The sequence below is a fragment of the Triturus cristatus genome, chromosome 2_2 (genome assembly GCF_964204655.1).
Source record: "Triturus cristatus chromosome 2_2, aTriCri1.1, whole genome shotgun sequence".
NCBI lineage: Eukaryota > Metazoa > Chordata > Amphibia > Caudata > Salamandridae > Triturus > Triturus cristatus.
In genome coordinates, this window is record NC_140582.1 from 1,057,743,640 (window position 1) to 1,057,770,495 (window position 26,856).

General features: G+C 45.1%; 1 protein-coding gene across 1 annotated transcript in view; it reads right to left on the minus strand.

Moving 5' to 3' along the window:
* The window catches only part of NSD2 (nuclear receptor binding SET domain protein 2), an 881,013-nt gene that overhangs the window by 149,474 nt on the left and 704,683 nt on the right, over window positions 1-26,856 (minus strand). The window contains exon 18 of the mRNA XM_085642559.1: window positions 10,865-11,134. Within this exon, the coding sequence (XP_085498685.1) occupies window positions 10,865-11,134 (270 nt within the window). The remainder of the gene's footprint in view (window positions 1-10,864; window positions 11,135-26,856) is intronic.

Genomic DNA, 26,856 nt, shown 5'->3' on the forward strand with positions numbered 1-26,856 from the left:
AGTAGGGAAGATTCTTAAGTAAACTCTTAGGATGGAAACTTGTATAGGCTAAAGTACTGTTGCGATCTGTGGGGTTTTGATAGACTGAGGTTTCAATTTTCCAGTAGATTTAGTAATTAGCACATCAAGAAATTGGATACTAAAATCCTGTATGTTGTAGGTAAATTGAATCCTTGGATCAATGTTGTTGAGCTCGTTGATCATCATCCTAAGTTTGATGTCAATGTCTGTCCATAAAAGAAAATGTCATCAATGTACCTGCAGTACATTTTAATGTGTTGCCACTAATCTTGATTGGACATGATGTTTTCAAATTCAGTAACAGCCATGAATGTGTTAGCATATGATGGAGCTCCGGAAAAGCCCATGGAAGTACCAGTAAGTTGGGCGTAAAAATAGCCCTGCCATTCAAAATAACTATTGTGTAAACAAAATTTCAGTAGTTTCATTATGAATAATCTATCCATGTCAATATTATCAGTGCGGCGTAATGCCCATTCAATTGCTTCAAGACCAGCCTGATGTGGTATAGACGTGTAAAGAGCGGTGACATCTACTGTACATAACAGAATTTCAGAGATATCCGTTCCAACAAATATTTCCAATTTTTGGAGGAAGTGTGTTGTGCCCTTTACATATGATGACCATGGTTGTACAAATTGTTGCATATAATGATCCAAGAATTTTCCCAGGGGATAAAAAAATTGATCCACATCCCGATACAATGGGACGAAATGGTGAATCCAAAGCATTTTTATGTATTTTAGGTATCATATATAATTTTGGTCTTCTTGGATTTTTTGTAGTAAGATAAACTTGAGTTTGCTCAGTAATCCAATATTGACTAATGGCTTCATTCAGTAAGTCCTGAAGGGTATTTTGTAGTTGTATTGTTGGGTCATTGGGAAGTTGCATATACGTATTATCGTCAGATACGAGGGCATCAACTTTCGCGTGGTAATACGTCATAACAACAATGGCTCCACCTTTGTCCGCTGGTTGTGTGATAATGTCCGGATTGTTAGCTAAGGATGTGATAAGTGTTTTGTCGTGTTTGGTGAGGTTGTTGAATTTTTTAGATTGGTAGTTTAGACATGACAAGTCCTTTAGAACCAACATCTCAAATGAATCCAAGATTTTATGAGAGACTGGAGGGAAAAAGTTACTCCGTGGTTTAAATGGATTGATGGTGGTAGTACTAGAGATATCTGATGGAGGAACAATGCTCGTAAAAAAAATGACGTAATCTTAATGTCCTCATAAATCTGAAGAATTCAGCTTCGACCTGAAAAAGCGTGGTGGTGTTTGTTGGAACAAAAGACATTCCTCTTGCAAGGATGTTTTTTTGTTGGGTGTTCAGACTGTAGGATGAGATGTTTATTACTAAATCACCGTTTCCCACTGCGAAGAGATTTGCCTGCTTTTTCCTTTTCCTCTCCTTGTTTTTCTTGTGTTGTTAATACACTGTTGTCCACCGTTGGTGGTGGACGGCCTTGGTCTGGGGCCAGAGATAAAAAAGAGGTTTGTGAGGTAGATTGGTCAGTTTGACTAGTATCTGATGATGGACCAGCTATTGAAACTGTGGATGCAGTTATTCTTGCAGGTGTTCTTTTAGTTGTCATCTCCTGGTCAGAAACCGTACTCTCATCTGAAAATATAGTTCCTTTCTTATGGTCAAACCGCCTCTTGGAGTAAATCTCTGCCCAGGTGTAAACTTTGTTTAGTTTATAATCAATAGTGTCCCTCTTATATTTGCGTAGTTTTCCTTCCTGAAGTTCTTTTTCATATTTATCAAGCTTTTGATTTAAAACCTCTTTTTGTAATCTCCAAACATTAATATCCATGAGTAGTTGTAATTCACTTTTTAAATTAAAAATTTCCTCTTCAAGATCCCGTATGGTTTTGGAAAGTTCTTCAATTATAAGAAAGATTAATTCGAGTGAGCACTTATTAAGGATCGAATACCACCTGTCCATGAATATTGGATTGGGGTGAAACCGGAATAACATGGGTTTGATTGCCAGTCGAAGTCCCCTGGGTATGCGTTTTGATTTATGGTACTGGACTAGTATAGACGCGTGGAGTTTTTGATTGAGTTGTCTTCTTGTAATTAATTTGAGTTGCCTGAGCTGTTGAGTGATAGACCCACCGTGTGCATCAGAGATTTTAACTTCCTTCTTGTTCAAAAGCTTTGCATCCTCCTAAGTCTTGGGAGGACTGTTGGGTGCTTCATCAACCCAGAGCATCTTTCGTGGGTTGGAGGAGCCATCCCCCTGCATCTGTGGACACCAACCGCACTTGCCTGGTTCTTGGTTTTGCTGGCCATCAGGCCCACCAAGGAAGAATCTCACCAGGAAGTGGTCACTGTGGTTCCAAGAGATAAGCCCAGTCTCTCCAGCTCGTTTCAATACGCTAGAAACTCCGGGAGCCTCCCTACACCAAAACCCTGGGTAGCGGAGTATTTGCTGCAACCAAGGCTTGTTCAGTGTCCAGCCCAGACATCACCACCACTGCACCAAAGCTGACCTGCCGTTGAGGGACTTAAGGACTGACCAGGCCTACACAGAGTGGCCCTGCTGTCTTGCTTTCTTCCCCACTCCAGGTCCATCCAAAAACCATGGGAGCCTCAAACGCAAGTGGCAAGTCGGCTTAACACCTCTGCACCCGAGCCACACAGCGCGGGATCATGGAAACCAGAGACCTTCACGAACTGGGCTCCCCTTTTGGTTCTGACAGACGTGCCCTCAAGACCCCCTTTACAGCCTCTGTTGTTTTGACAGGTCCCTTTACATTTTAACCACGCTCGAGGCACCAATAGCGACCAGCACATCTGCACAAGGACACATCAGGGCAAGTAAACCGGAACTGCTGGTGGTACTTTGGACATTGGGCCCAAAGCACCTTACATCCTAAAGGGCGCCCTCTACAACCGCTTGCAAGTATATATTCGCAGAACCGATCTTTTTCTCCCATAGGATAACATTACCGCGTCTAAGGCTCATTCCTCAAATCCGACAGCTCTATTATTATTTTACTCGTTTCTCTGTAAAAATGGTAACACCTAAAGTACTTACATGATCCTGAAGATCTTGGCGTCTAAAGTATGTAAATATGTATGCTATTTTTCTAAATTGGTCTTGGATTTCTTTTTGAGTGTGTCTCATTTATTGACTATGTGTGTAACAAATGCTCAACTCTGATAAGCTTAACCTACTCGACCACACTACCACTAATAGAGCACTTAAGATTATTAAAGTAAGCCCCTGTAAACCAATAAGGGTCGTCTGGACCTTTTGCATGGTGCACCCCTCCATTGTTATGTTATATAAAAAGCCTGCTTCCTACATTCTGTGACTTGCTCATGGAGAAGTAGATTACTGAGTCCAGTAGACGCAAGAGACTGCCTGACAATGGACAGCCTCTCTCCCAAGTGTTAGCCATTTGCCCTTCAAAGGCGGCTTGTCCATTGAGGCTGGCCCTTTTGGGCCAACACCCGTGTGGCTTCCTGCAGGAGGGAGGTGACACCTCCTTCCAGAGCAGCCCCCTATTGTATCCTAGCCTAGGAGTTATTAGCATGTCTCTCCAGGATGGCAGAAAGCTGTCTCGTCGACAGAATCCCATGTGCAACCAGTATGGGCAAAATGGCAACTTTGCTAAACTTGCACACAGCAACTTGTAACTCTGCACTTGCCAATTGGGCGACCAAGCTTGTCAACAGTAAAAACAGTTTCAGGCTTTTACTATCTAAACATGTAAAGCTACATGTTCTGCCTGTGGAATATGTTGCACCCTGCCTTAGGACTTTAAAAGCCCTGCCATATGGGCGACTTACACATATACCGGGGTAAGTCTGGCTTTGCCATTGCTTTACTGGCAAAGTTGGCCAAGCAGTTAAAACTGCTCTTCCAGACTGCAAATGGCGGGCTTCGAGTCTCGTTTTACTCATGTCCCACCCAGGGTAGCACAACTAGTGTTGCAACACCTTGGAGGGGGACCCTCTAACTTACATGCCCTGGGTACAATTTACTAGGGACTTACAGGTAAGTTAGCTCAGCCAATTGGGTTAAAGCCAATTCAACATATCAGTTTAAGAGTAAGGGTATAGTCACGGTAGCAAGCCTCGATACACTCCCGAGTCTAAAGCATACTATCAAAACACTGGACAAATGCATTGCATGCGATGCATATTGTTGTACAATTATGAACACAAATGCATCCGCAATTGCAATGAATGACTTGCATTGCCGAAGCAAATGCACAGTATAATGGGATCCTTAAATGACAAAGAAGGCAAAATAACACTTAATTAGGTTTCTCTGTGAATTCTCTGGTAGCCTATAAGGAAATGCCTCCTTTTGTATGGTCACCCTGAAGTTTTTGGACTAATACTGCTGGTTTCTAGTTAATATATTAATTTGAATAATTTTACTTATAAGAAAGCAGATTAGCTTTAGATTTTGACGAGTGTGCAAGGGAATTCTAACATTATTTCTCTCACCTCTTATCACAAAGTTTATTTTTTCAAAATAAACACCTATAATGGTATAAATTAGATGTACACAACCCTCTCTGTGGGAGAGTGAGACTTCAACAGCTCAGCCTGCAGAACATAGTGGCACTGAGACAAACCATCCAAATTCATCGGAGGGAGTTTGTATGTAGAAAGCTGACTCTTTACATGATATATCAAAATAAGATATCGTGCAAAGGGTTCAGGGATCCTTTATAAGTGGACAGGGACTTGCAACCCAAAGGTGCTTTTCCAAGGGGGTGGTGGGGTCGAGCAGCCTTAGGCTTATCAGAGAAGAGTGTTAGACATTCACAAATACACACAATAGTCAATATGTGGGATGCGACTCATTAAGGTGATCCACACCAATTTATAAAAATAACACATGCAGGTTCGGATGCAGGACACTGCCGTGCTGTGGGACACAAGAGCCTCCTGAAGGAGCAGCCTGATCAGAGAATAGATGCTCATGCTTTCTGGATACCATATTTTGCTTATCTAGTCTGATTTCCCTAGGATGACTTGGGCATGGTCATTCTTGATCTTCATAACTCTAGGCAGGAGAGGTATTGGCAGATTAGTGTACAGGTGTCCAGAGTTCCACTTTAGGAATGAGTCTGCAAGCTGCACACACACTGGAAATTCCAACAAGTAAAAGCACTGACATTGCACATCTTGCGGTGCCAAAATGATTGAGCCAAGGTCCTCCCCATTCGAGGAAGAAACCCTACACCACCTATCGATGACTCAGTTTGTCTGCCCTGATGTTTATAGATCCTTTTAGGAAGTGCACTACTAGGAATATCCCTAGGTGTACCAGTCACTTCCAGAGGCGCAGAGCCTCTTGACACATAGTCCACGACCCGAACCCACTTTTTCAGTATCAGATGGCCGTGGTGTTATCTGTAAGCATCTGTACAGCCTCCCTATGGTAGATAGTAGGGAGCTTTTTTTTTTACACCAAGTGAATGGTGCAACCCCAAAAAGTTGCTGTGGAGCCAAGCCACTGCTGGAGACCAGATGCCTCTGATCTCCAACTTTCCCAAGAGGCCAACCCAACCCAGATGCGATGCATCAGCCAGCATTAAAAGTGATAGGGAGAAGAGCCTGCTGCTGACCAAGAGTCCCGCAGCCACCACTGCAGAATGTGTGTAGTCTCCTTTAAAATGTGGACATGACCAGAGAGATCCACCTGATGCTGTGCCCATGACGACTCCAGATTCCACTTTGGAGCCCAGATATGCTTCCTGGCATTCTTCACCGGCAGGATGCAGAAGGCCATCAGTTCCAGCAGTCTCAGTCATTCAAATTGAAATCTAAGAGGCCAGATCAAAGACCTATGGACAAGTTACTTACCTTTGCTAACGCCTTATCTGGTAGAGACATGATCTAGCCGCAGATTTTTTACCTTTGAATTTTCCAGGCGTCAGACTGGATCGGCAAGATTTTTCTTCGAGCAATACCCTTGTGCGTCGGTAGGTGGCGTCAATCGGCTCTGCGTGAAGTCATCATCTCGGTCGGTGTAACGTCTGTGTCACCTATTTAGGCGCCACCTTAGCGCGCTGACGTCAGTTACTTGTCACAACTTTCCATGCACAGAGCCATTAAGTAAGTGCACAGACATTGGTGTGTATCTGAACAACTAGGGCCCTGAAAAGGAACAGCCCTGACTTTAAAAACCTATCTGCAGTGCAGGGAGGATGGGTGGGTAAGGAATCTGCTGCTAGATCATGTCTCTACCAGATAAGGAGCTACTGAAGGTAAGTAACTTGTCTGTCCGATAGAGACATCTGATCACAGATTCCTTATCTTTGAATAGATACCCAAGAAATACCATCCACGGAGGAGGGACTGCGGACAAGTTGAGACCATTAAGTCCTGCAGGACAGAACAGTTAAAAAAGTTGCCCCTTTGGACTTGACTGTCCAGGCAGTAGTGTTTGGTAAACGTGTGCAGGGATGCCCAAGTTGCTGCCTGACAAATGTCTAGGACTGGAACACCACATTGCAACGTTGTAGTAGCAGCCTTATCTCTGGTGGAATGAGTCCTTAAACCTTCAGGAGGCTGCTTCTTGGCCAGAGCATAGCAAATTGTGATGCAGAGGACGACCCATCATGAGATAGTCCTTTTACTGCACCGCACAACTTTTCTTTCATCCAACGTACCCCACGAAGAGTTGATCTTCCACCTGGAAATCTTTAGTGTGGTCAAGGTAGACCGACAACGGTTTTAAGTACAGACAATGGAGTTGCTGCGCTTCTTTAGAGGGGTGCAGAGGAGCATAGAATGTGGGCAAGATGGAAAGGTGTTACCACTTTCTGTAAGAAAGAGGCCCTAGTGCAAAGCACCAACTAATCAAGGGAGATGGTCAGGTAAGGAAGCTTGGACGATAGCAAGGAGAGGTGGTCCTCCATTAGCCGGCCATAAGCTGGTGGCCTGAGTGGAGGGGTGGTCACAAAGGGGAGGGAGTACCCCCTTCGGACAATTTGAAGAACCCATCGGTCTGGTATAGACCTCCAGTGCGGCAGGTGATAGCATTACCTAACTCCCACTGGCTGCCCATGGTGGTAAGAGGGTAGACTAAAGGAGTGTGGCGGCTGCCACAGGGGTGGTGGACAGGCCCGACCTCTGGCTATCTGACCCACGAGGTCTGCTGGGTACTGCGTCCTCGGCCACGCAGAGGTGGATAAGCTTGCGCGCCTTGGTAGGTGGGTGTGTAAAGATGTGGCTGGAAGCACCTTCCGGTGACCCGAAAGTAGTGAAAGGCGAACTGGGGTTGGCGAGGGGCCATGGAAAGGCCCAAGCACCTGGCTGTAGCTCTGCTGTCCTTAAAGCGCTCCAGAGCTTAGTCCACCTTGTCACCAAAGAGATGATCACCATCAAAGGGCATGTTCATAAGCGATGCTTGGAAATCCCCTGAAAAGCCAGTTCTCAGCAAGGGGTGAAACGGCTCTGCCTAGCCAGTTGGTGTTATCCAATCCATATCAGATTGTGCACCGGCGCAACTGAATCCCATAGAGCATGGAAGTTAACTGCCCAAAAGGCACGCGGTGTTCACAGATCGCAATGCCAGGCTGGGGGAAGAAAACATTTTCTTGCTTACGTTGTCCATCCGTTTGGATTCTCTATCCGGTGAGGCCGTAGGGAATGCACCAGAGTTTACACAAGAAATCGAGGCTTGCACTAACAAGCTCTCCGGGGTAGGGTGTTGGGTGAGAAAGATAAGGTCCCTTGGAGCAGGGCAGTGGGACGTCATCCTGTTCACAGGTGCCCCTGTGCTGGGCTTGGACGTCAGTAAGGGCTTCATTAAATGGGAAAAGCAGTTCTGAGGGAGTCAATCCCAGCTAAAGTACCTTTGTCAAGATGTTCGTCTTGACTGCTACTAAGGGCAGGCTAAGGTCCAGGAACTCAGCTGCCCTTCCCAACACCATAACAAACGACGCTCCCTCCTCCACTGCCACAGTAGGGGGAGAAAGCAAGCAAGCATCTGGTAAGTGTCCAGTCCTCTGGCCTCCACCAAGTCCTCACACCAGTCCATGTTAGGATCTAAAGGCTGGGATTCTTCAAGGTCCAGCGACCTCTCCCAATCCTCCCAGAGACTTAGCCCATACGAATAGGGCTCAGGGTTATAGCCTGGAAGGCATGGCTTCAGTCGGACCCCACTCCGTCTCTGTGCCGGGTGCCGGGATCAGATTGGGGACGGAGCCATCAGGAATGGCAGCTTCGGGACCAGCACCAGAGAAGGTTGTGAAAGTACGACTTACGCCAACCTGGATCCATCTGAAGATCAAAGGTGCTGACTGCCACCGCGAGCAGACCCACCAGTGTGAAACCAGTAGTGACCCTTCCCGACCCTGCGGGCCAGAAGGCGCACCAGCTCGGGCTGCTCAAATTTGAGGTGCACTGCCTTTTAAAACGCTCAAAGTTGAACGGGGGTTGGTTCAGCTCCCAGAAACTCAGGGAGACATGGAGCCCGTCTAGACGCAGGCTTACTTGCCGAGCCCGGCCTCAAATTACAACGCTTTCTTGTGTCATCTGTACACCATGACAGACAGGGTGAAGTCAATCTTGTTGCTCTTCTTTTTTGTGTGTGGGATTTACCCGAATGGCCGGACTACTTCGAGTTGAACAAGGATCTTGGGCTCCAAAACGGATCCCGGTAACTTCCTCTCAACCGGGATTGAGACCGTCGTGGCGTCGCATGTCGAGCAGCAAGGAGCTTGAGGGACCTCTCCCTCAAGGCCTTGAGGTGCATGGCAATCAGCGAAGATCTCCGCGCCATGTTCGTGCTCCAGGCACCAGAGGCAAACAGGTGTGGGTCTGTCACGGACATCTGTCGATGACAGGCGCCGCAGGGCTTGAAACCGGCCTTCCTAGTTGATATCCCTGCCACACCAGAAGATCTCTAAAAAACAAGTTGACAAAAGTCTAAAAAACTCAAATATTGAGAGGGTAGCTCTCTCTGGATCTGCGCTGACTGGTGCGGAAAGAAAAGAACAGACGTCAGTGCGCTGGGGAGGCGCCTATATAGGCACCGTGCACTTCATTTCCGTCACGGACTATGCCACACACAGCCGAACTACGCCTCCTTAAGGCGCGCATGGTGTCGCTATCAGATTAAGCAGTAAGAAGCAGCCATCAGAAAAAAATGAAATACTGGACTAAACGGTTCGATTGTCTCTGAAGAAAAGACAAGAAAAAAAAAGCAATGAAGTCTAAAAATGAGATGGTCAAAATGTTGCTCTGTAAGGCACAGTAAGCAATTCAAATTAGAATGTTCATGTTTTGTTTACCTTTCATAAACAACATGTACTAAACATGTAATAAACTGTAAAGCAATGGGGAGTCGTTTGAGGCAGTTAACATGCAGAAATGTGTACTGCAGAAGGACTAGTGAAGTATGTGTATGCTTTTAAAGGTAACAATTTCTATACATGCCTGCCCTTATGCAATATGAGTTTTATACCACTGTATTTTGTACATTGAAAGCTCCCAAAGTGATGAATTATGTTATGGCGAAGGTGATACTATATTATGGTTTTTGTATGTCCACGATAACACTTCAGTACGCCACCAGTTACTTTGGGGGATCAAAAGTGTTATATTAAACTGTAAAGTATTTAATATGAAGGTTTATGATGGATTGCATGGCAATTCAAGCTTATGTTTTAACTTTTTTCTACGAATTGAACATTAGCAAAAACATTATGGAGTATGCTTATATAAAAAAATCTTTATGCATCATGACATTATCTCATGTTCACAGATGGAATGCAGAGACATTAATGTATTTATTTGATGTCCATACAAGTGATTAATTGTTTTTAAGTGGTTCCACATTCCACATAATTTTATATTTATAAACACACAAATAAAAGGGTAGAAAGACAATCATCTTTGCATTTGAAGCGAGCAAGCCTGTGTGGTAAACATGACAATCATGGCGATGACTGAATAAGACATGAAGGTATTTGTTTTGGGATATATTTTTCAATTGCTCCCCAGCACTTCAAGTCCACCGAAACAAAGACCAAAATACAAGTCTTGCAGCTTGCAAAGCAAACTAGCATACATTTCAGAATTATATAGTGTCATGGATCATAGATGACAAAGTATTATGACTTCTATTGAACAGGTACCAAAACTACATCTGTTTGAATACACAAAACCAGAAAGGTGACATTAGTACAATTAATATTAGCAAATAACTCTGTACACACATGTTGCCAGGAGTGGCCTTCTCCAGTCTAGCTGCCAGCAGTAGATTAGCTGCCTGAACTTGTATTCTGGAATACACTCACAATTGCACAACCCCTGAAGCGATAGCTCAGACTATGCCCCTATACCTATATTTATTATTAGGCAGGTCCTGTAATTAAGAATCAAGTTTCATACTACATACACTAAACTCCGGATTAAACCAGAGTCAGATCTATCGGCAGTAGAGAGAAGTGTTTCTTAGCAAAGCAGCTAATAATTATTATGTTTCAATGGCATGTTATCTGTCATACAGAATTGAGATGTCCTTGTTTCTGGTGACCACATAGGACCCACATATTACCCAAGACCTCTATTGTGTGTACTGCTGGTTAGACGTTATGTAAACACATACAATAATGTATGAAAATCCACCTATCCCACAAATCCATTTGCTCAAATACAATTCCCAGTCAACCCTACTTGCCGCACTCCTAACTAGACTAGCACACACTTGCAATGTTATACTTGATTACAGGCAGGGGGTTTAGAGGCAGCTGATGTATTCTATTTAAACACTATTTGTGCTGTTTTTCATCTATTTCGAAGTTCAATGGAAAGCTGAAAGACTATGTGGGATTTATGTAAAATTCTTACCTTTTTTATATTTCTTTTCGAAACCAAGCCCCAGCCTTTGCCCTCCGTTTTGATAATTTTGGTTTCAGGGTACTGGCGTTTGGAAAAGTCCTGGTTCTGGCACCTCTCACCGGCTGGACAAACTTGTGGGTGGCATTCACACATCAACATACGGTTTAGGCACTCAGAGTCCAAAGCACAAGGATTTTCCGCTGTGGGTTTGCAAGTGCACTTGGGAGTCTCAGCAACATCTGCTGTATGAAGCTGAACTTTACCGTAAGGTTTATTGACCTGCGGATTAAACAATTTTTCAATAGTTACTTAAAAACACATAACAGATTAAGACAGGATTAAGGTAAAATGGAACAGGGATTTGAGTTTACATATGTATTATATCAAGGAAAAAAACTCTTGAAACGTATTTATTTAAAGCATTTGACTCACAGGAAAGGAAATCGTGTAAATCAGGTAATAATCCTGAAAAAGTAGAATGGCCCATTTTAGTGTAAAGTGCTAAACGATCCCTGCACTCCTACAAACTAAAATATCATTAAGTGAAAATTAAATGATTAAGTAACTTCCCATTTCTTAAACAGTCGATACACAAAAGCCAGCAGCGTCTACAGAAAGAGTTACTTACTCTTGGTAATTTTAACACTGAAGTTCATATTCCTACAGACTCATCTTACACATACCCACCAGACTGGATCCAGAAAACTCTCCAGCATCGCCAAATTATAAAACGCAGCCTCGACTAGAACTGTGCCTGCCCCAGATGTGCTGACTTTCACCTACGTAGGCCGCAAATCGGCAAAGAGTTACTTCATGGTAATTTTTGCACCCCCCAATGGAGAATACAGAGAGAAACAGAACATCTACAACAATGACAAACAGCATACAATATATGCTTGCATACTTCGGGATCTTACTAATGGCACTAACTTATAGGGGAGGAGGAAAGTCACTGAGGTATCTGCGTGAAGATGCATTATCCACCAGAAACATTGTTAACTGAAGGTAAGTAACTTTTTTCCCTGGTGAATACTTATTTCTCGAATTTTGAGTCACAAGGAAATACCCTCCAATGGAGGTGGGACTGAGTGGTGCCGGGTAACCAAGGAAATCATATAGCACAGCTCTGACAAGGTACCAGTCATTGCATGCTAGGGCTTCAAGAGATTAACTTAGGTGAAGTATGCAAGGATGCCTGCTTGGCCTCCTTGTAGATGACAGCTACCGTAAAGTCCATAAAGAGAGCCACTGGAAGAAGAAATTGTCCTGGTAGGGTGAGGGGGGGTTGGGGAGAGGGAGTGAAGTGGCTGGCAACCAAGGAAAAGTAGTGCGTTTGGTCACTGTTATGCCCTTCATGTCACTGGCTAAATCCACAAAGAACTCTAAGACCTGTCAAGTGTGGTTGATGTAGACAGATACTGCAAGCCTAGGGTCCAGTCTGTGCAGCTGCTTATCCTCCCTAATGGCAGGAAAGCTAGAGGGACACATAATGGACAGGCTCATGAGAAAAACAGTTACCAGTTTTGGTAGAACAAAGACGCAAGGGGAAAGGAATCAAACAGTCTAGGTAGAATATAGCTTGAAGTTCTCAGACCCCCAAGGGCTGAAGTGATTGCCACCAAGAAAGAAGTCTTTTGATTGAGAAGTCAAACTGGGCAACAGTGCATCACGTTCAAATGAGAATGCTATGAGTAAAGTCAGAAGATGACAAATAATAAACAGTAGGAAGAAACAAGTACACCTTTAAAAAACGTGCACCACTGATGACAAATAGAAGGCAGGACTGGGAGACACTACTAGACAGTGCAGAACCAGAAAGACATGACTGACATGGTTTCAGATCTTATGACTTGCACCACTGAACCACCTGTTAGAGGGGACTACATGAACTGATTTTATTGAAGGTTTCCTGGAATCCAAAACTATGTTTGCAACTTCAAATGGTCAGCAAAAGGAATTTAGGAAGCACCGCTTAACCTTCATGTGGGCAACTGCCGCGTTTGGAAAATGGGATGGAGGACATGTCCATTGTGCCCTAAATGGGAAGGGTAAGCCCAGACGTGGGTCCCATGCTTGCTATGCAAATGGATTCAAGCTAGCCGGGCTGATGAGGGGTGGTATCTGAAACAGGTACCAGGATGTCTGTTTTTTGGTCCAGGGAGGATCTGGCCAGGCAGTTCGGGCTGGGCTGTTCCCATGGGGAGCAGGGCCAAGACTCATTTGCATATGGCAGGGTCCAACTGGGGTGGCATGGTCAGCAAAATCTGTGACTGGGGTGAAATTTTTGAGAATGTTCACCCTTTGGTCCATCTTCTTTTTGGGTTGTTATTTTGCAGAAAGAGCAGGCCTTCCCTGTGCGGGAAGGGTGAGTGCTAATTGATCAGTGTACCAAATCCTCGTCACCCAGTATAGGGGGATCATAAATCGTCTGTGCTTAATCATCCAAAACCTTCAACTTATGTGAAATTAGTAGAAATACATATAGTAGGCCAACTGAACCTGAAGGAATCCCTCAAAGAACCATTCTGAGAATTTTGAGGCAAAACACTGAGGGCACTTCCTGTTCTGCATAATGTCAAAGAGATCCAATTATGGACACCCTAATCTGGGGGCAGTTTATGCCTGTCACTTTGGAATGAATTTCTTATTCCACATTCTCTGCAGCGAGGCTATTCAAATCATCTGCTTTCACGCTAACGAGGAAAAAGCACAAACATACGGCAGCAAAAACACACATTGTGGGTCAGCACACCACCACAATTGAAGGGCCTTCCAACAAAGAGTCCATGACCTCACACTGTCCCGTAGCTTGATAAAAAAGGATGATGGTGTATAAGGAAATACTTCTTTCTGCACAATTAACCCCCAAAGTTTTGAGCTGATGTTGCTTGTTTTTCAACTCCGAGAGCCCTTATGCCTACTAACCAGACCTCAGTGCCAGTGCATTGACCCTTAAAAGTGTAATGGAAAGTTGGCTATCTCCAATTTGCATAATTTACTTACTTATAAGTCCGTACTATATGGTACCCCAGGTACTCTTGGTCTGTAGGTTGAAGTATTTATCCAGGGCAACAGCACTGATTGGGTCACCCTGGATATGACAACGTGAAGCATTTCTCCCAGCCTGCCATTGCAGCATGGTAGGGCAGTTTTAACTGCTAACTCAACTTTCATATTTTAACTAATGGCAAAGGCCAAATCTCCCATTTTATAATATTTAAGTTACCCCATACAGCAGACCTATCTCGTCTCAAGGCAGGGTCCAGCATATTAAAAAGTAGACCATATGTTTTACATAATCGAACAGTAAAAACTTGTAATTGTCGTTTTTACTGTGTGAGAGGCTAGTAGCTCCATTGGAGTACAGGTACACTGACAACTCCGCTGTGGCAGCTTCTGAATGGGACTACTAAAGTTGGTACTTCAAAGTATTAAAACAACTCTGTACATTAAGCCTGACATCATGCCCAAGTGGAATCTAATGTAACTTTTTGATACAACAAGATGGTGGAACTTTTGTTTTATGCACTATGTTGACACATAATTTTGGCATGCTTCTGTCTATTCAAAAATCACTATGGTTCAATAAATATTGAAAACTCTCCTTTGTGTATTCTTTGTATATTTCTCTGAGCAGAAAGAAGCACAAGTGACTGAGCGAAAGTTTGAAGTCCGTCACGAGGGTTCCTGATGGAACAGATTTCTCATGTTCAGTAGTTGCCAGAACTGTTCGCCCCCTGTTCAGGTTTCAAGGGAGGGGGGCAGGGGGAAGGGCAACAGTGGCACTGCAGGCTTGTTGGCCCAAGGGAGAACAAATCATACTGAGGTACATGGAATCAGTCTGGCACCATCCTAAGTTTATGTTGTCAACAAACACGCAGTTCTTACTGATTAGTGGCAACTACATGACAGCTGCCTTTGAAGGGCAAATGGTGAACACACTAGAAGGGCTACTCCTGATTGGATGGACAGGAGGGTGTCAGGGTAGAGCGGGGTAAACACAGGCCAAACCCTTTTTTCCATGGGAATATAACCCGTAGGTGGCCCCAACTCCAGGGTTGGTTATCGAGCTCCAAACACCAAGCGAGGGGTAGTAACATCTTGGGAGTGGGTGGAGTAGAGCACTATGGGATAGCTAGATGCCAAACTTCACAGGAAATAGTCCTCAAGCGGTAGAGAATTAAGTAGCCCATTTTCTAGTGACCACAACCTCCACCAAGGGCACTCTCTGGGCATAAAAGGGGCATCTCTGGCAATCATAAATCAAATCCCGCCTGGATTGGAGAAGGGGACTGAAGGGCTGCCCTGCTGACTGAGGACTTGGCAGAGAGAGGCCGCACTAAAGTTGGATTGCACCTGCTGCTCACTGGGCTAGCAGGGAAAGGACGGTGCCTGCTGTGTCCAGCTTGTGGGGAAGTTGTTCCCAGAGCCTCCAAGAGTCAGTTTTCTGACAGCTTGTTCACAGCACAGGGTCACTAAAGCTGAAGAAGCCAGCTGGGCCGCGCTAGTAGCCCCTCTTCACCCACTATGAGCCCAAGACGCCAGGACCGCTGAAGTTCAAAAGTTGCACTGAATCTGCTGGAACCAGGAAAGTCGTAGGAGTGCAGTCGGGTCATCCAGAAGGAGAGATACTACCAAAAGAAGGAAAACGCTGTGCTGGGCGACTGGTAGCCCACTGGCAACTGGATTTCTGCTGAGGCCAAGAGGATTTTATAGAGATGTCGACCCCTGTGGTCCGTATCACCTCACCAAGACCATAGACTAGCCCAAAGAAGACCTCACCCCATCGACTGTACAGCATCAACATCATATATCCCATGCATCAGGACAATTTCATAGAAGTCAATGGCAAGGAGCAAGAGAATGAAGGTCTAAATACTGCTTTTCTTGAGGAGGTAACTTTCTTTGGACCTTGCTGGTACCCTTGACTGGCTCCCTGCTGTAGTTGCTCACCAACAGTAACTCCAAGTAACTCCAAAAAGTTTCTCTTGAACTAGTTTCTAAGTGTGAAATTCCTTGAATTTAACAATGGTTGTTCAGTTAAGTAAAAACTCCTGATTTATTGTTTGTTGTAAAATCTATAACTCCGGAAGTCTCCAGTGGATCTTTTTAGTTTTGGCGTCTATAAATTAATAAAAATGGACTATTTTTATAAATTGGCGCTGGATTTCTTCAGTGACTGGTTATTCCTTCCATCATTTTGCTGCTGTTTAAATGCTTTATGCTGGTTCCTGCACACACAGTCTCAGCTATATTCACACAATGTCACTGAGCATACCAACTCCTTACTAATGTCAAATGATTCCACGGCCATAAATTCCTCCGATTTGTGCTGATCATTATTAATTTGCTGACCTGAGACCATTGCGAGAGACGAGTCAGCATTCAGTCCTAAACTGCAACCTTCTTCCTTGTGATCAGCCAACAAACTGTATGAACCTTGTTCAGGTGTCTTGGGTTCCACTCCAGCAGCTTCAAATGCTGCAACCATCTCCCATTTATCAATGATGCACTGGCACCAATTGCAGACCTGTAGACTCGGACGTCCACAACACTCCGCATTCAGGTTACCTCTTGACATTGGGGGCTCAGTGTTGTATTTGTACACACAAATCCAACTGCTGATAACCACGGTATTCCTGAACGAGGAGTGTCTCGGTCTCAGACATCAGCCAACTCGATCCAACATTCCTCCCATTCCTGCTCTAGAAATTGAAGAACAGGACCGACAGCACGGACTCACGTGCACTTATTTATTCACACAAACAGCTGGTCATGCAACTAGTTTCGGCCGCAAAACCGGCCTTTTTCATACTTGGCAGGCGCCATTTAAAACACCATTTATACACTGAGGCAATGCACGTGACAGAGGTATAAAAGAAATACTGCCAGTTTCACTGCCCGCTACACAAAGTGTAAAAAAGTGCAAATATAGCTTTAAAACTCCAGTATTATTATATTACAAGCACATCATGCAAATGTAATGAAACCTATTACTTGTATGTCGACATTTAAAAGTAGTGAGGACCGCCGGTATAATACCTGAAACCAATGTCGGATCCTCGCTGCTAAATCCCAACTATTGTGGCACACGGCTATCACCCATGCATGATGTTGAAATGCAAAGAAACATGAAAGGAGTACAGGGTAATTTAAAGCATTTTGTAATAAAAAGAAGGCATCATATCTCCCAGCGGTGCTGAAAGATACTGTCATTTAAATAACATTGACATTCGGTCTTTGGGGCGCTGAGCCACTACAGGGCAATCAGAAGGAAAGAGAATGTCTGTAGATGGAGTACTGATGTTCGTCTCAATAGATTTACAACTTTGATTTTCATTTAGATTTTAAATGTACCTACTTTGTTTCAAGCTGGGGACCTTGTTCCTTTGTGTAAGCCTGACTGCTCAGAGCCACAGCTGCCCAGGGTTGTGCTAAGCTTTTACAAATGAAACCTGCCTGGTTCTAAAGGGGTTGGCAGTGCATTACACGACAAGGTCACACAACCATACCGTATAATACACCCCATTTCCTCACAAGTGCTTTTTATGTTTTAGTGGGAAGCTTAGTCCTTGTCTGGGGACTTACCTCAACGTGAACACTTTAGCCTTGCATTGTTGCTGGTGTTGTAGAGCGCTCTGTACAGGAGCTGCTCTCCAACAAAACTTGGAAACTACCCAGAGTTCTCCATGTTTTTTGCACATTTTATGCGGTACTCTATGCCTGAAATGGTATTGTGTGTATGTATATATATATAGATATGCATGTATATAAATCTCTCTCTCTCGAAGTCCAACAATGATCAGAAGTACCAGGGTGTGGGTTTTTGGGAGGGATCAGACTAAAAAGTCCTGCAGGACCAAACTGGCAAAATGCCCTCCCTGTCAGACCTGGCCGTTAAGGCAATAGTTCTCTGTGAGCATGTGTACTGATGCACACGTCGCAGCATCACAGATGTTAAGGACAGGTACTCCGCGTGCCAGTAGCATTGGACCTAGGAGAATGGGCTCTCAACATCTCTAGAGGCTGCGTCTTGGCCAATGTGTAGCAGACCTTAATGCTGAGGACTATCCACTGTGAAAAAGTTATTTTCTGCAAAGACGTGCGCCAGAGAACCACGCAAAGTGCTGATTGTTCATCCAATAGTCCTTGGTTTCGATCGATCTAAAAACTTAAAGCACTTCTGGGGTTCAGCCAATGGAGTCTCTCCTCTTTCGAGGGGATGAGGCAGAGCAAGCAACTTTGGGAGAGGATGGGTTGGCCAATGTAAATAGAAAATATGACTTTTGGCAAAAAAGCTTCCCAGATCCTCACCACCACTGTGGGGACAAAAGGTAGAGTTCATACAAGTGACAAACTGAAGATAATGCAAGCAGAAACACTGCCTTCTGCCAGGAGGCTTAGCGGGCAGCTGTGCATTGGATCAGACAGCGTGGACATGAGGAAAACAAGGACCAAATAAAGTTGCCACTGTGACACCAACCACAGTTTCAGAGGAAACTATGAATCAAAACTTTCTGAAACCTAATCACAACAGGTGATTTGAACATGCAAAAAGTTAAAAAGCGCAGCTAAATAACCCTCAACTGAGCCCACAGCAAGTTCCTGCTGGGCTAAAGATAAACCAAACAAGACAAACAATTTACTTACCTCCGGTAACACCTTTTCTGATAGAGACCAGATTCCTCACCTTAAGAGTATCCCCCAGGTGTCAGACTGGATCTGACAATTCTTGAACAGTACCTCTGGATGCTCGTAGGTGGCGTCCATAGGCAGTGCGCCAAATACATAAGCGTCAGGAATTACGTGTGTGGTGCCTATATAGGCGCCACCTCAAAACTGACATCTGTTTCTTTCGTGACCATTTCAGCACAAGAAACGCAGAACCATGTTCGACTAGACACTAGAAGGATAAAAAGAGCCCATCTCGCAGAATAGGGAGGTTTGATGAGAAATCTAAGATTAGAGTCTCTACCAGAAAAAGCATTACCAAAAGGTAAATGCCTTGCTTTTCAGGCAGAAACTAGTACAGATTCCTCGACCTGGAATAGATATGCAAGCAATACCCTCTTTATTTATTTGCTCATTTGTAGGGCGCAACAAATCATCCCCAGGGGGATTGCTCGGCGCCTGAGAGAGGAGCACACTATTGCAGAGGAATCATTTGAATAGCCAGGTCTTAAGAAGCTTTTTAAAATGGCGGAAATTGGTACAAGCGCGGATCTCATCCGGCAAGGTATTCCAATGAGTGGGGGCTAGGTACGAAAATGCCTGTCCACCCATCCTAGCCTTCCTGATTCTCCGTACACAGAGCAGATTACGGCAGCTGGATCTCAGCAGTCGTGTGGGTTGATACAGTTCGATCTTCATCAGGTAGGCTGGCCCCATCCTATGAAGGGATTTAAAAACCAGACATAGCAGTTTAAAAATGGACCTCTTTTTGATGGGAAGCCTATGCAATTGGCGCAGAAGGGGTAAAGAGGGACCGTGCTGGCTTGTTAAGGACAAGACAGGCTGCCGTGTTTTGGACCACTTGTAATTTAGAGGCCAAATCCTCCCTCATCCCGACCAGCAGTGAGTTGCCATAATCCAGTTGACTGACCAAGAGTGACTGGATAAGAGTCTTTCTGGCCATGAGCCGAATCCACGGAAAGATCCTTCTGAGCATTTGCATGGTTCCAAAGCAGGTGCCTGCCCCCGACTTTACCTGCTCTTCCATTGATAAGTTGTTATACATTTTTATGCCCAGGTTCTTGGCCCATCCTCCAGGGGTGGGTGCGTCTCCTAGCTCTGGTGGCCACCAATCTGGGGTCCACATCTCCTCCGCTTTACCTAATAGCACTATCTCAGTCTTAGAGGAGTTGAGCTGGAGAAAGTTCTTCTTCATCCACCTCGGAGGATCCTTGGGGGTGAGTCTCCAAACGGCGTAAATCAGGAAGTCTTGGAGGACTGAACAAGCAAATTGCCTGTCCTGATGGTCCAACTAATAATGCTTTGTGAACAAGCGGATGGAAGCCCATGTGGCAACTTAGCAGATATCCAATACAGGTTACCCGTGGGCTAACGCAATAGTAGTAGTCCTGGTGGAATGGGCCGGCAAGCCCTCAGAAGGAAGTAACAGGTAGCTGATTTTTATACAGAGTACAAGCCATCGAGAGTTGGGCTATTTCTGCTCCGCCTTGCCCATTTTGCTCCAACAAATCCATAGAACAGCTGAGCGTACACCTGATGTTCTTTGGTGCGACTGATGTAGAAAGAGATCTCTTGTTGGGTCCAGGCGGTGGTCTCTCCATCTCTTTAGAAGGATGAGGTTGAGTGAAAAATGTTGGGAGCGTGATGTTCTGGATGACAATAAAGGAAGTGACCACATTCGGCAGAAAAGAGGCATGTGACAGAAGAACCAGTTAGTCTGGGTAAAAGCTGGTATACGGAGGGTTAACTTTAAGAGCTTTAAGTTTGCTGACCTTCGTGCCCAAGGTATTGGCTACCAAAAATGTAGCCTCGAAAGACAGAGGTCTGAGTGGACGAGTATGGAGGGGCTCGAATGGTGTGTCCATGAGGAACGTCAGGACCAAATTAAGGTCCCATCAAGGGCATGATGAAAAGGGAAGAAATGTTGCAAGCCCCATAAAAATTTGTCACGATGGGCGCTTAAAGGGCAAGTTACTTACCTAGCCTATTTGGTAGAGACTATCTAGCTGCAGATACCTTACCTTAAAAGTATCCCCAGGAGTCACACTGGATCCAGAAAATGTTTGGGGGCAGCATTGCCTACATGCTGGTAGATGGCATCGATCAGCTCCGCGTGGCGTTGTCCACGCCAGAAGTAACATGTGCAGTGCCTATATAGTTACTTTTTCGCAAATGTTCACGCCAGGAGCACAGACCCACAAAGAACACTACCACTGATGTGGAAAACTAGAGCCTTGCAGGGGCAAGCCCTGTCCCTAGAAACCAGTTCCCAAAGCGGGGAGGATCGGTAAGGAATCTGCCACTAGATAGTCTCTACCAGATAAGGCGTTACCAAAGGAAAGTAACTTGCCCATCAGATGAGAATTCTAGCAGGAGATTCCTCACCTTACAATATGTACCCAAGCAATACCTCCCTGGAGGTGGGTCTGCTAAACAATTTCATAACAGAAGTCCTACAGGACCAAATGGGCAAAGTGCCCATCCCGATGGACCTGAATGTGCAGGCAGTAGTGTTTCATGAAAGTGTGCAAGGAAGACCACATTGGCTGCAGCCTTGGCTCTTTTTAAACTAGCACGAAAACCCTTAGGGGGTTTCTTCTTGGCCAATTAGTAGCAGATTTTAATGTAGAGCATGACCCACCAGCAGATGGTCTGTTTCTGCACAGCCTCTCTTCTTCCCTCCGACATACCCCACGAAGAGTTAGTCGCCCACCCGGAACTCTTTCGTGCGGTCCAGGTAGAAAAACAACACTCTTTTTGGGTCCAGTCAGTGAAGTTGTTTCTCTTCCTCAGAGGGATGCGACAGAGGGTAAAAAGTAGATAAGAGTGTTGACTGGCCTACATGAAAGGAAGTGAAACAACTTTTGGCAGAAAAGAAGCTCTAGTTTGGAGAACCAGCTTGTCTGGGTAGATGTTCAGGTACGGAAGACTGAAGCTCATTGACCCTCTGAGCAGATATTACACCAGTGAGGATGTTTGAATGTTAAGGAGCCTGAGAGGACAGTTGTGAAAAAGGTTCAAAAGAAGCACAAATCAGGAACGTCAGGACAAGATTAAGGTCCCACAGAGGCATGATAAAGGGAGAAGGAGAAAAGGTGTTGCAAACTTTTCAAGAACCTATACACAATAGGGGATTGGAAGAGGAATGGCTGATCAGGCAACCGCAGAAAGGTTGAGATAGCAGAAAGATAACCCTTTCAGGTGCCCAGAGCAGAGCCCTGCTGGGAAAGAGAAAGAATAAAGAGAAGCAGCTGAGAAAAGGGAGAAGTAAGGGAGTCAACCTGCTCTTCTGCACACCATGAAACAAACTTGCTCCAACTGCAGAAGTATACTGTTTTGGAGGAGGGACACCTAGCTGCCAGAATAACATTGAACACTTCGGGCAGTAGTTCGAAGGCTATCAACTGTCAACACTCAATCTCCATGCAAGAAGGCAGTGTTGACAGGTTCGGGTGGAGAACACTCAACTGCTGTTGTGACAAAAGATCCTCTTGAAGGGGCAGCTTGATCGGCCATGCTCAACAGCTAGGAATACCAAACTCTCCAAACCCAGTCCGGAGCCATAAGGATGACCTGGTCGTTCCAGATCTTCTTGAGAACTGTGGGCAGGAGGGGCATGGACAGAAAGGCATTCAGGAGGCCTAAACTCAACTCGAGAGGAACACCGTCTCCAAGTTAGAGTCGCCTTGGAAACTCGAGCGCGCGGACATGGCACTTTCTCGGCGGTGGCAAACAGATCTAACCAAGACGCTCCCCACTACTATAAAAGACCTTGCAATACCTCAGGATGGACATGCCACTGATGGACATGCCACTGATCTTCTAGACAACACCGGCTGAGTTGGTCTGCCCTGTCGTTGAGAGAGCCTGCCTGATGCTGATCCACCAGAGAAATGCCCTGACGTTCCAGCCATGTCCAGAGACGCAGGACCTCTTGACAAAGAATCCACGACCCCACCCTGCCCTGTTTTTTGCAGTACCGCATGGCAGTGGTGTTGTCCGTGAACACCTGCACTAGCCTTCCCTTAATGGAGGGTACAAAGGCTTTCAATTCCATCTGGACTGCCTGGAGCTCCGACAGGTTGATGTGGAGTCCGGAGGCAAGCCTTGAAAAATCATAAAAATGTTACTTGACCTGCAGGTCTAGTGACAAATAATCTACTCGACCTATTTGTAATGTTCTTGACACAAATTGGTTTCAAGTGCTATGATCGCGGGCAAATAATTTATTGAGCCACCATTTTTTCATTATCACAGATGAGAGCACCTTCAAATGTGCGAGTTCAGCATGTCTGCCGCCCAAAAAGCTCTTGTTTGATTTAATTTATTAGACTTTATTCCCCCATATATAATTGAAAGTTAGCCATATATAGGATACACATGACCTCTGACTTGCCTATTACCTCACAAACAGCATTTTCATCAGGGCGGGGGCAGGAATGTTTCTTAAATCCTGTTTAAAAATGATCACTTTGAATTAATACATAACTAAAGAATGAAGTGGTAGCTCACTGTCATTTGTATTCAGCAGATTTTACATTGAAATACTCATAATCTTTCCCACTGACGTGTTTACTGATAAAACTATATAGTGTACAAACAATGTTTGGAAATAGAGTTTCGGCAAATATGTGCCATTTGTAAACACCAAGTAAAGTGTTCTGATTTGTTTTGCTCTTATTTAACTCTTTGTTTGCATCACTTTTTAATTACAAAGCAATGTGCTTTTGTAATTCCTGATATATTTTGAAATATTTGTAATATTAATTTGCAGGCTATTTATTCAAATGTTGTGTTTGATAAAAATAACTGACATCTTCAGACAGCTCACTTGACAAAATCCTCTAACTCCGGTAAGAGAGAAAAATACACCTAATTTTCCAAGCAGCAATTAGTTAAAAGACAAACTGACATTTGACCTCTTTCCTTGAACAGACAGCAAATCTGTCAAGATAAAACAAGATTTAATGGCATCTTTATTGCTCATTCACTTTTTGAATGAACAGAACACCTGTTCCTTTCCAGCCTAAGTTTACTTGCCAGATGGGACTAGTAGGTGCTAAAAATGGCTCACACTGATAAAGTTTCACTCAGAATTGTGAGGGTGCGAGTAGATTTTTCAAGGCCTGCGGAGACCTCTTATCTCCAGCTCTTCCAGATTGCTGTCTCATCCCAGGGATGACGCATCTTGGACCACTGTCAGATCTAGTTGGGGAAGGGAGAGGGGTCTGCCGCTGATCTAATTGCAGTTTGTTAACCACCACTGCAGATCGTTTGCAGTTCCCTCTTAGATATGAACCATGTCTGAAAGATTTCCCTGATACTGTGCCCACCGGAACTTCAAGTCCCACTGCAGAGCCTGCATATGCCAGCGGGCATGTGTCACCTGCAGGAGGCCATGAGACTAAGCAGCCTCCAAGTTAGTCTCACCGAAATCCAGGATAGAAGCTGAAACATCGTTATAGCCTGACTTTCCTGGACTCGCCGTTTGGGATTATAGGTGCGAAATTGCACCGTGTCCAGAACAACTCTGATGAAAGGGAGCATCTATGAGGGAGTCAGGTTTGATTTTGGTACGTTGATAGTGAACCCCAGCAAATGCAGGAGGTCCGCTGTAGTCTGGAGGTGGGAGACGACAGCCTGGGGAGAGTCTGACTTCAACAGCCAGTCGTCGAGATAGGGGAAGACTGGCACCCTCTGATCTCTGCTGATGAGCTGCAACCACCGCCATCACACTGGTGAACACGGAGGGGTGTTGGTAAGGCCAAAAGGGAGCAAATCAAACTGAAAGTGCTCATGTCCCACCGTGAACCACAGGTGACGTCTAAGGGCACGCAGGACAGAAATGTGGAAGTATGCGTCATGCAAGTCCAACGCTACAATCCGCTCTTCTGGGTCGAGGGCAGACCAGGCCTGAGCGAGCATGAGCATTTTGAACTTCTCCTCGAGGAAGAAATTCAGAGGTCGCAGGTCTAGGATAAGACAAAGGTATCTGTCCTACTTGGGCACCAGAAAGTAGGGGGAATAGCAACACAACCTATTTCTGGCGTCAGCACCCTCTCCATGGCTCCCTTGACCAAGAGAGCCACCACTTTCTGGTGGAGCAAAGAAAGATGGTCCTCAGGCAGCCTGTTTCAAGCAGGTGGTATGGGTAGAGTAGTCTCGAGGGGGAAGGAGTAGCCCCTCCAGACAATCTGCAGAACCCATTGGTCCGACGTTCTGGACCGTCAGTGGTGCAAGTGATGACAGATACTGCCACCCACTGGATGTACATGATGGTAAAGGGGTAGACTAAGCGTTTGGAGGCCTGCAAGCTGCTAGGGGTGTCGTGGACTGACCTGACCTCTGTCTGCCTGACTCACGAGGCCTGTGGGTACAGCGTACTAGGCCACGAAGAGGCTGGGAGGCTTGTGCACCGCAGTGACTGGGTGTGTACAGACGCGGCTGGAAACCCCTTTCGTGGCCGCAAACAGCTGATTGGGAGTGGTAGGAGGCTATAAAAAGGCCTAAAGACCTGGTTGTAGCCCTACTGTCCTAAAAACTGCCTCGTCAGGAGCCCGCATAAGTCATATCCTTAAGCAAGGTTTGGACATTCCCAGAAAAGCCTGTTGTCCTTTGACCTGCGTGGTGCCGTAAAGCCTCTGTCAATGAAACTGCTCTGCCCAGCGAGTCGGTGTTATCCAGTCCACAACAGTCTGTGAACTTGGCTGTATCTCTTCTGTCAGCAACAGCCCGTGGTGACAGCCCAGGCCTCCAACAGGACTGTTGACAGTACCTCCGTAACCATATCACCAAGAGCATGGGAATAGCGTCCCAAAAGGCACGTAGTGTTCACTGACCACAGTGCCAGGCTGGTGGAAGAAAACATCTTCCCTCTTGTGTTACCTTTCCAGGGAGGAGGAGGAAGAGGGGGAGGGGGGAGAAATAGAAGGATAAGTTACTTACCTGTAATCCTAGTTCTCTTCCAGGGGAATCCTCATCAAAGTCATAAGCACTGAATATTCCCGCCCACGTGCGGGTACCCCGGAAATAATATAAAATTATATATGGAAATCATATATATACATATATATACACACATTTTTTCTCCTACCAATGCAGCTCCCAATAGGAGGCTAAACAATGTAATTACACACCACGACTGTATTTGCCAATAAACACAAGAGGGCAAGCAGCACTTGAACTCTGTTTTTTAATGAGCAAAGTACTCATAAATAGCAAACTGCAAATAAAGTAGACATTGTTAGCCTACAGGCTGCATTGCAAACCAATAGCATAGAAAATGAAAGCATTTTCAACAAAAACTGGCACCGTGCCTTTAAGGCAGCCATGACCCCTAGCTTCCCGTCATGCCTCAGGGGTGACCGTTAGGTCAGTTGTTCTTTGCATAACCCTGAAGGTCAGGGCATAAAGATATCCTTTAACAATTCAGAAAATAATCTCATTTGTCTGGGGAGGCGGGTGGGTTGCTTAGGACTATTAATGAGGATACCCCTGGAAGAGAACTAGGATTACAGGTAAGGAACTTATCCTGCTCTTCCAGGGGATCCTCATCCATAGTCATAAGCACTGAATAGAATAGCAAGCCCATCAACCACCTGCAGGCAAATGAGTAAAAATGACCCCACATATAATAACAGCCGAAATCAGCTGTTGAACACATTCCTCAAGGAGGCCTGGCCTACTTGCGTGTCTGTTCTGGTGTCTGAATCCAGACAGTAGTGCCTCGTAAATGTATGAACGGACCTCCAAGTTGCCGCCTTACAAATTTCAGACATGGGCACGTTATGAAGAAAAGCAGTAGTAGCCGCTTTTCCTCTGGTAGAGTGCACTTTGGGAGTAAACTTAAGGGGCTTCTGCGCTAATTGATAACCAAGTTTGATACATAAAACTATCCATCTGGAGATGGACCGCTTTGAAGCTGCAAAACCAGTTCTGATCGACCCATAGTTAACAAATAGTTGATCAGTATTACTCATAGATCTGGACCTATCCAGATAGAATTTTAAAACCCTTCAGGTCCAGAGAGTGCAAGGCCCTCTCAGTTTGAGTGGAGGGATTGGGAAAAAAGGTGAGTAGAGAGATGGTCGGATTTACATGAAAATCAGACACCACCTTATTAAGATGGAAAACTGTATAAGGCTCTTTAGAGCAGTCTATATTTCGCTCACTCTGCGAGCTGACGTGATCGCTACCAAGAAAGCCGCCTTCCAAGAAAGAAGTTGTAAGGTTGCTTTGTGTATGGGTTCGAAAGGCGGACCCATCAATTTTGATAGTACCAGGTTTAGCTCCCAGGGTGGTGAAGGAGG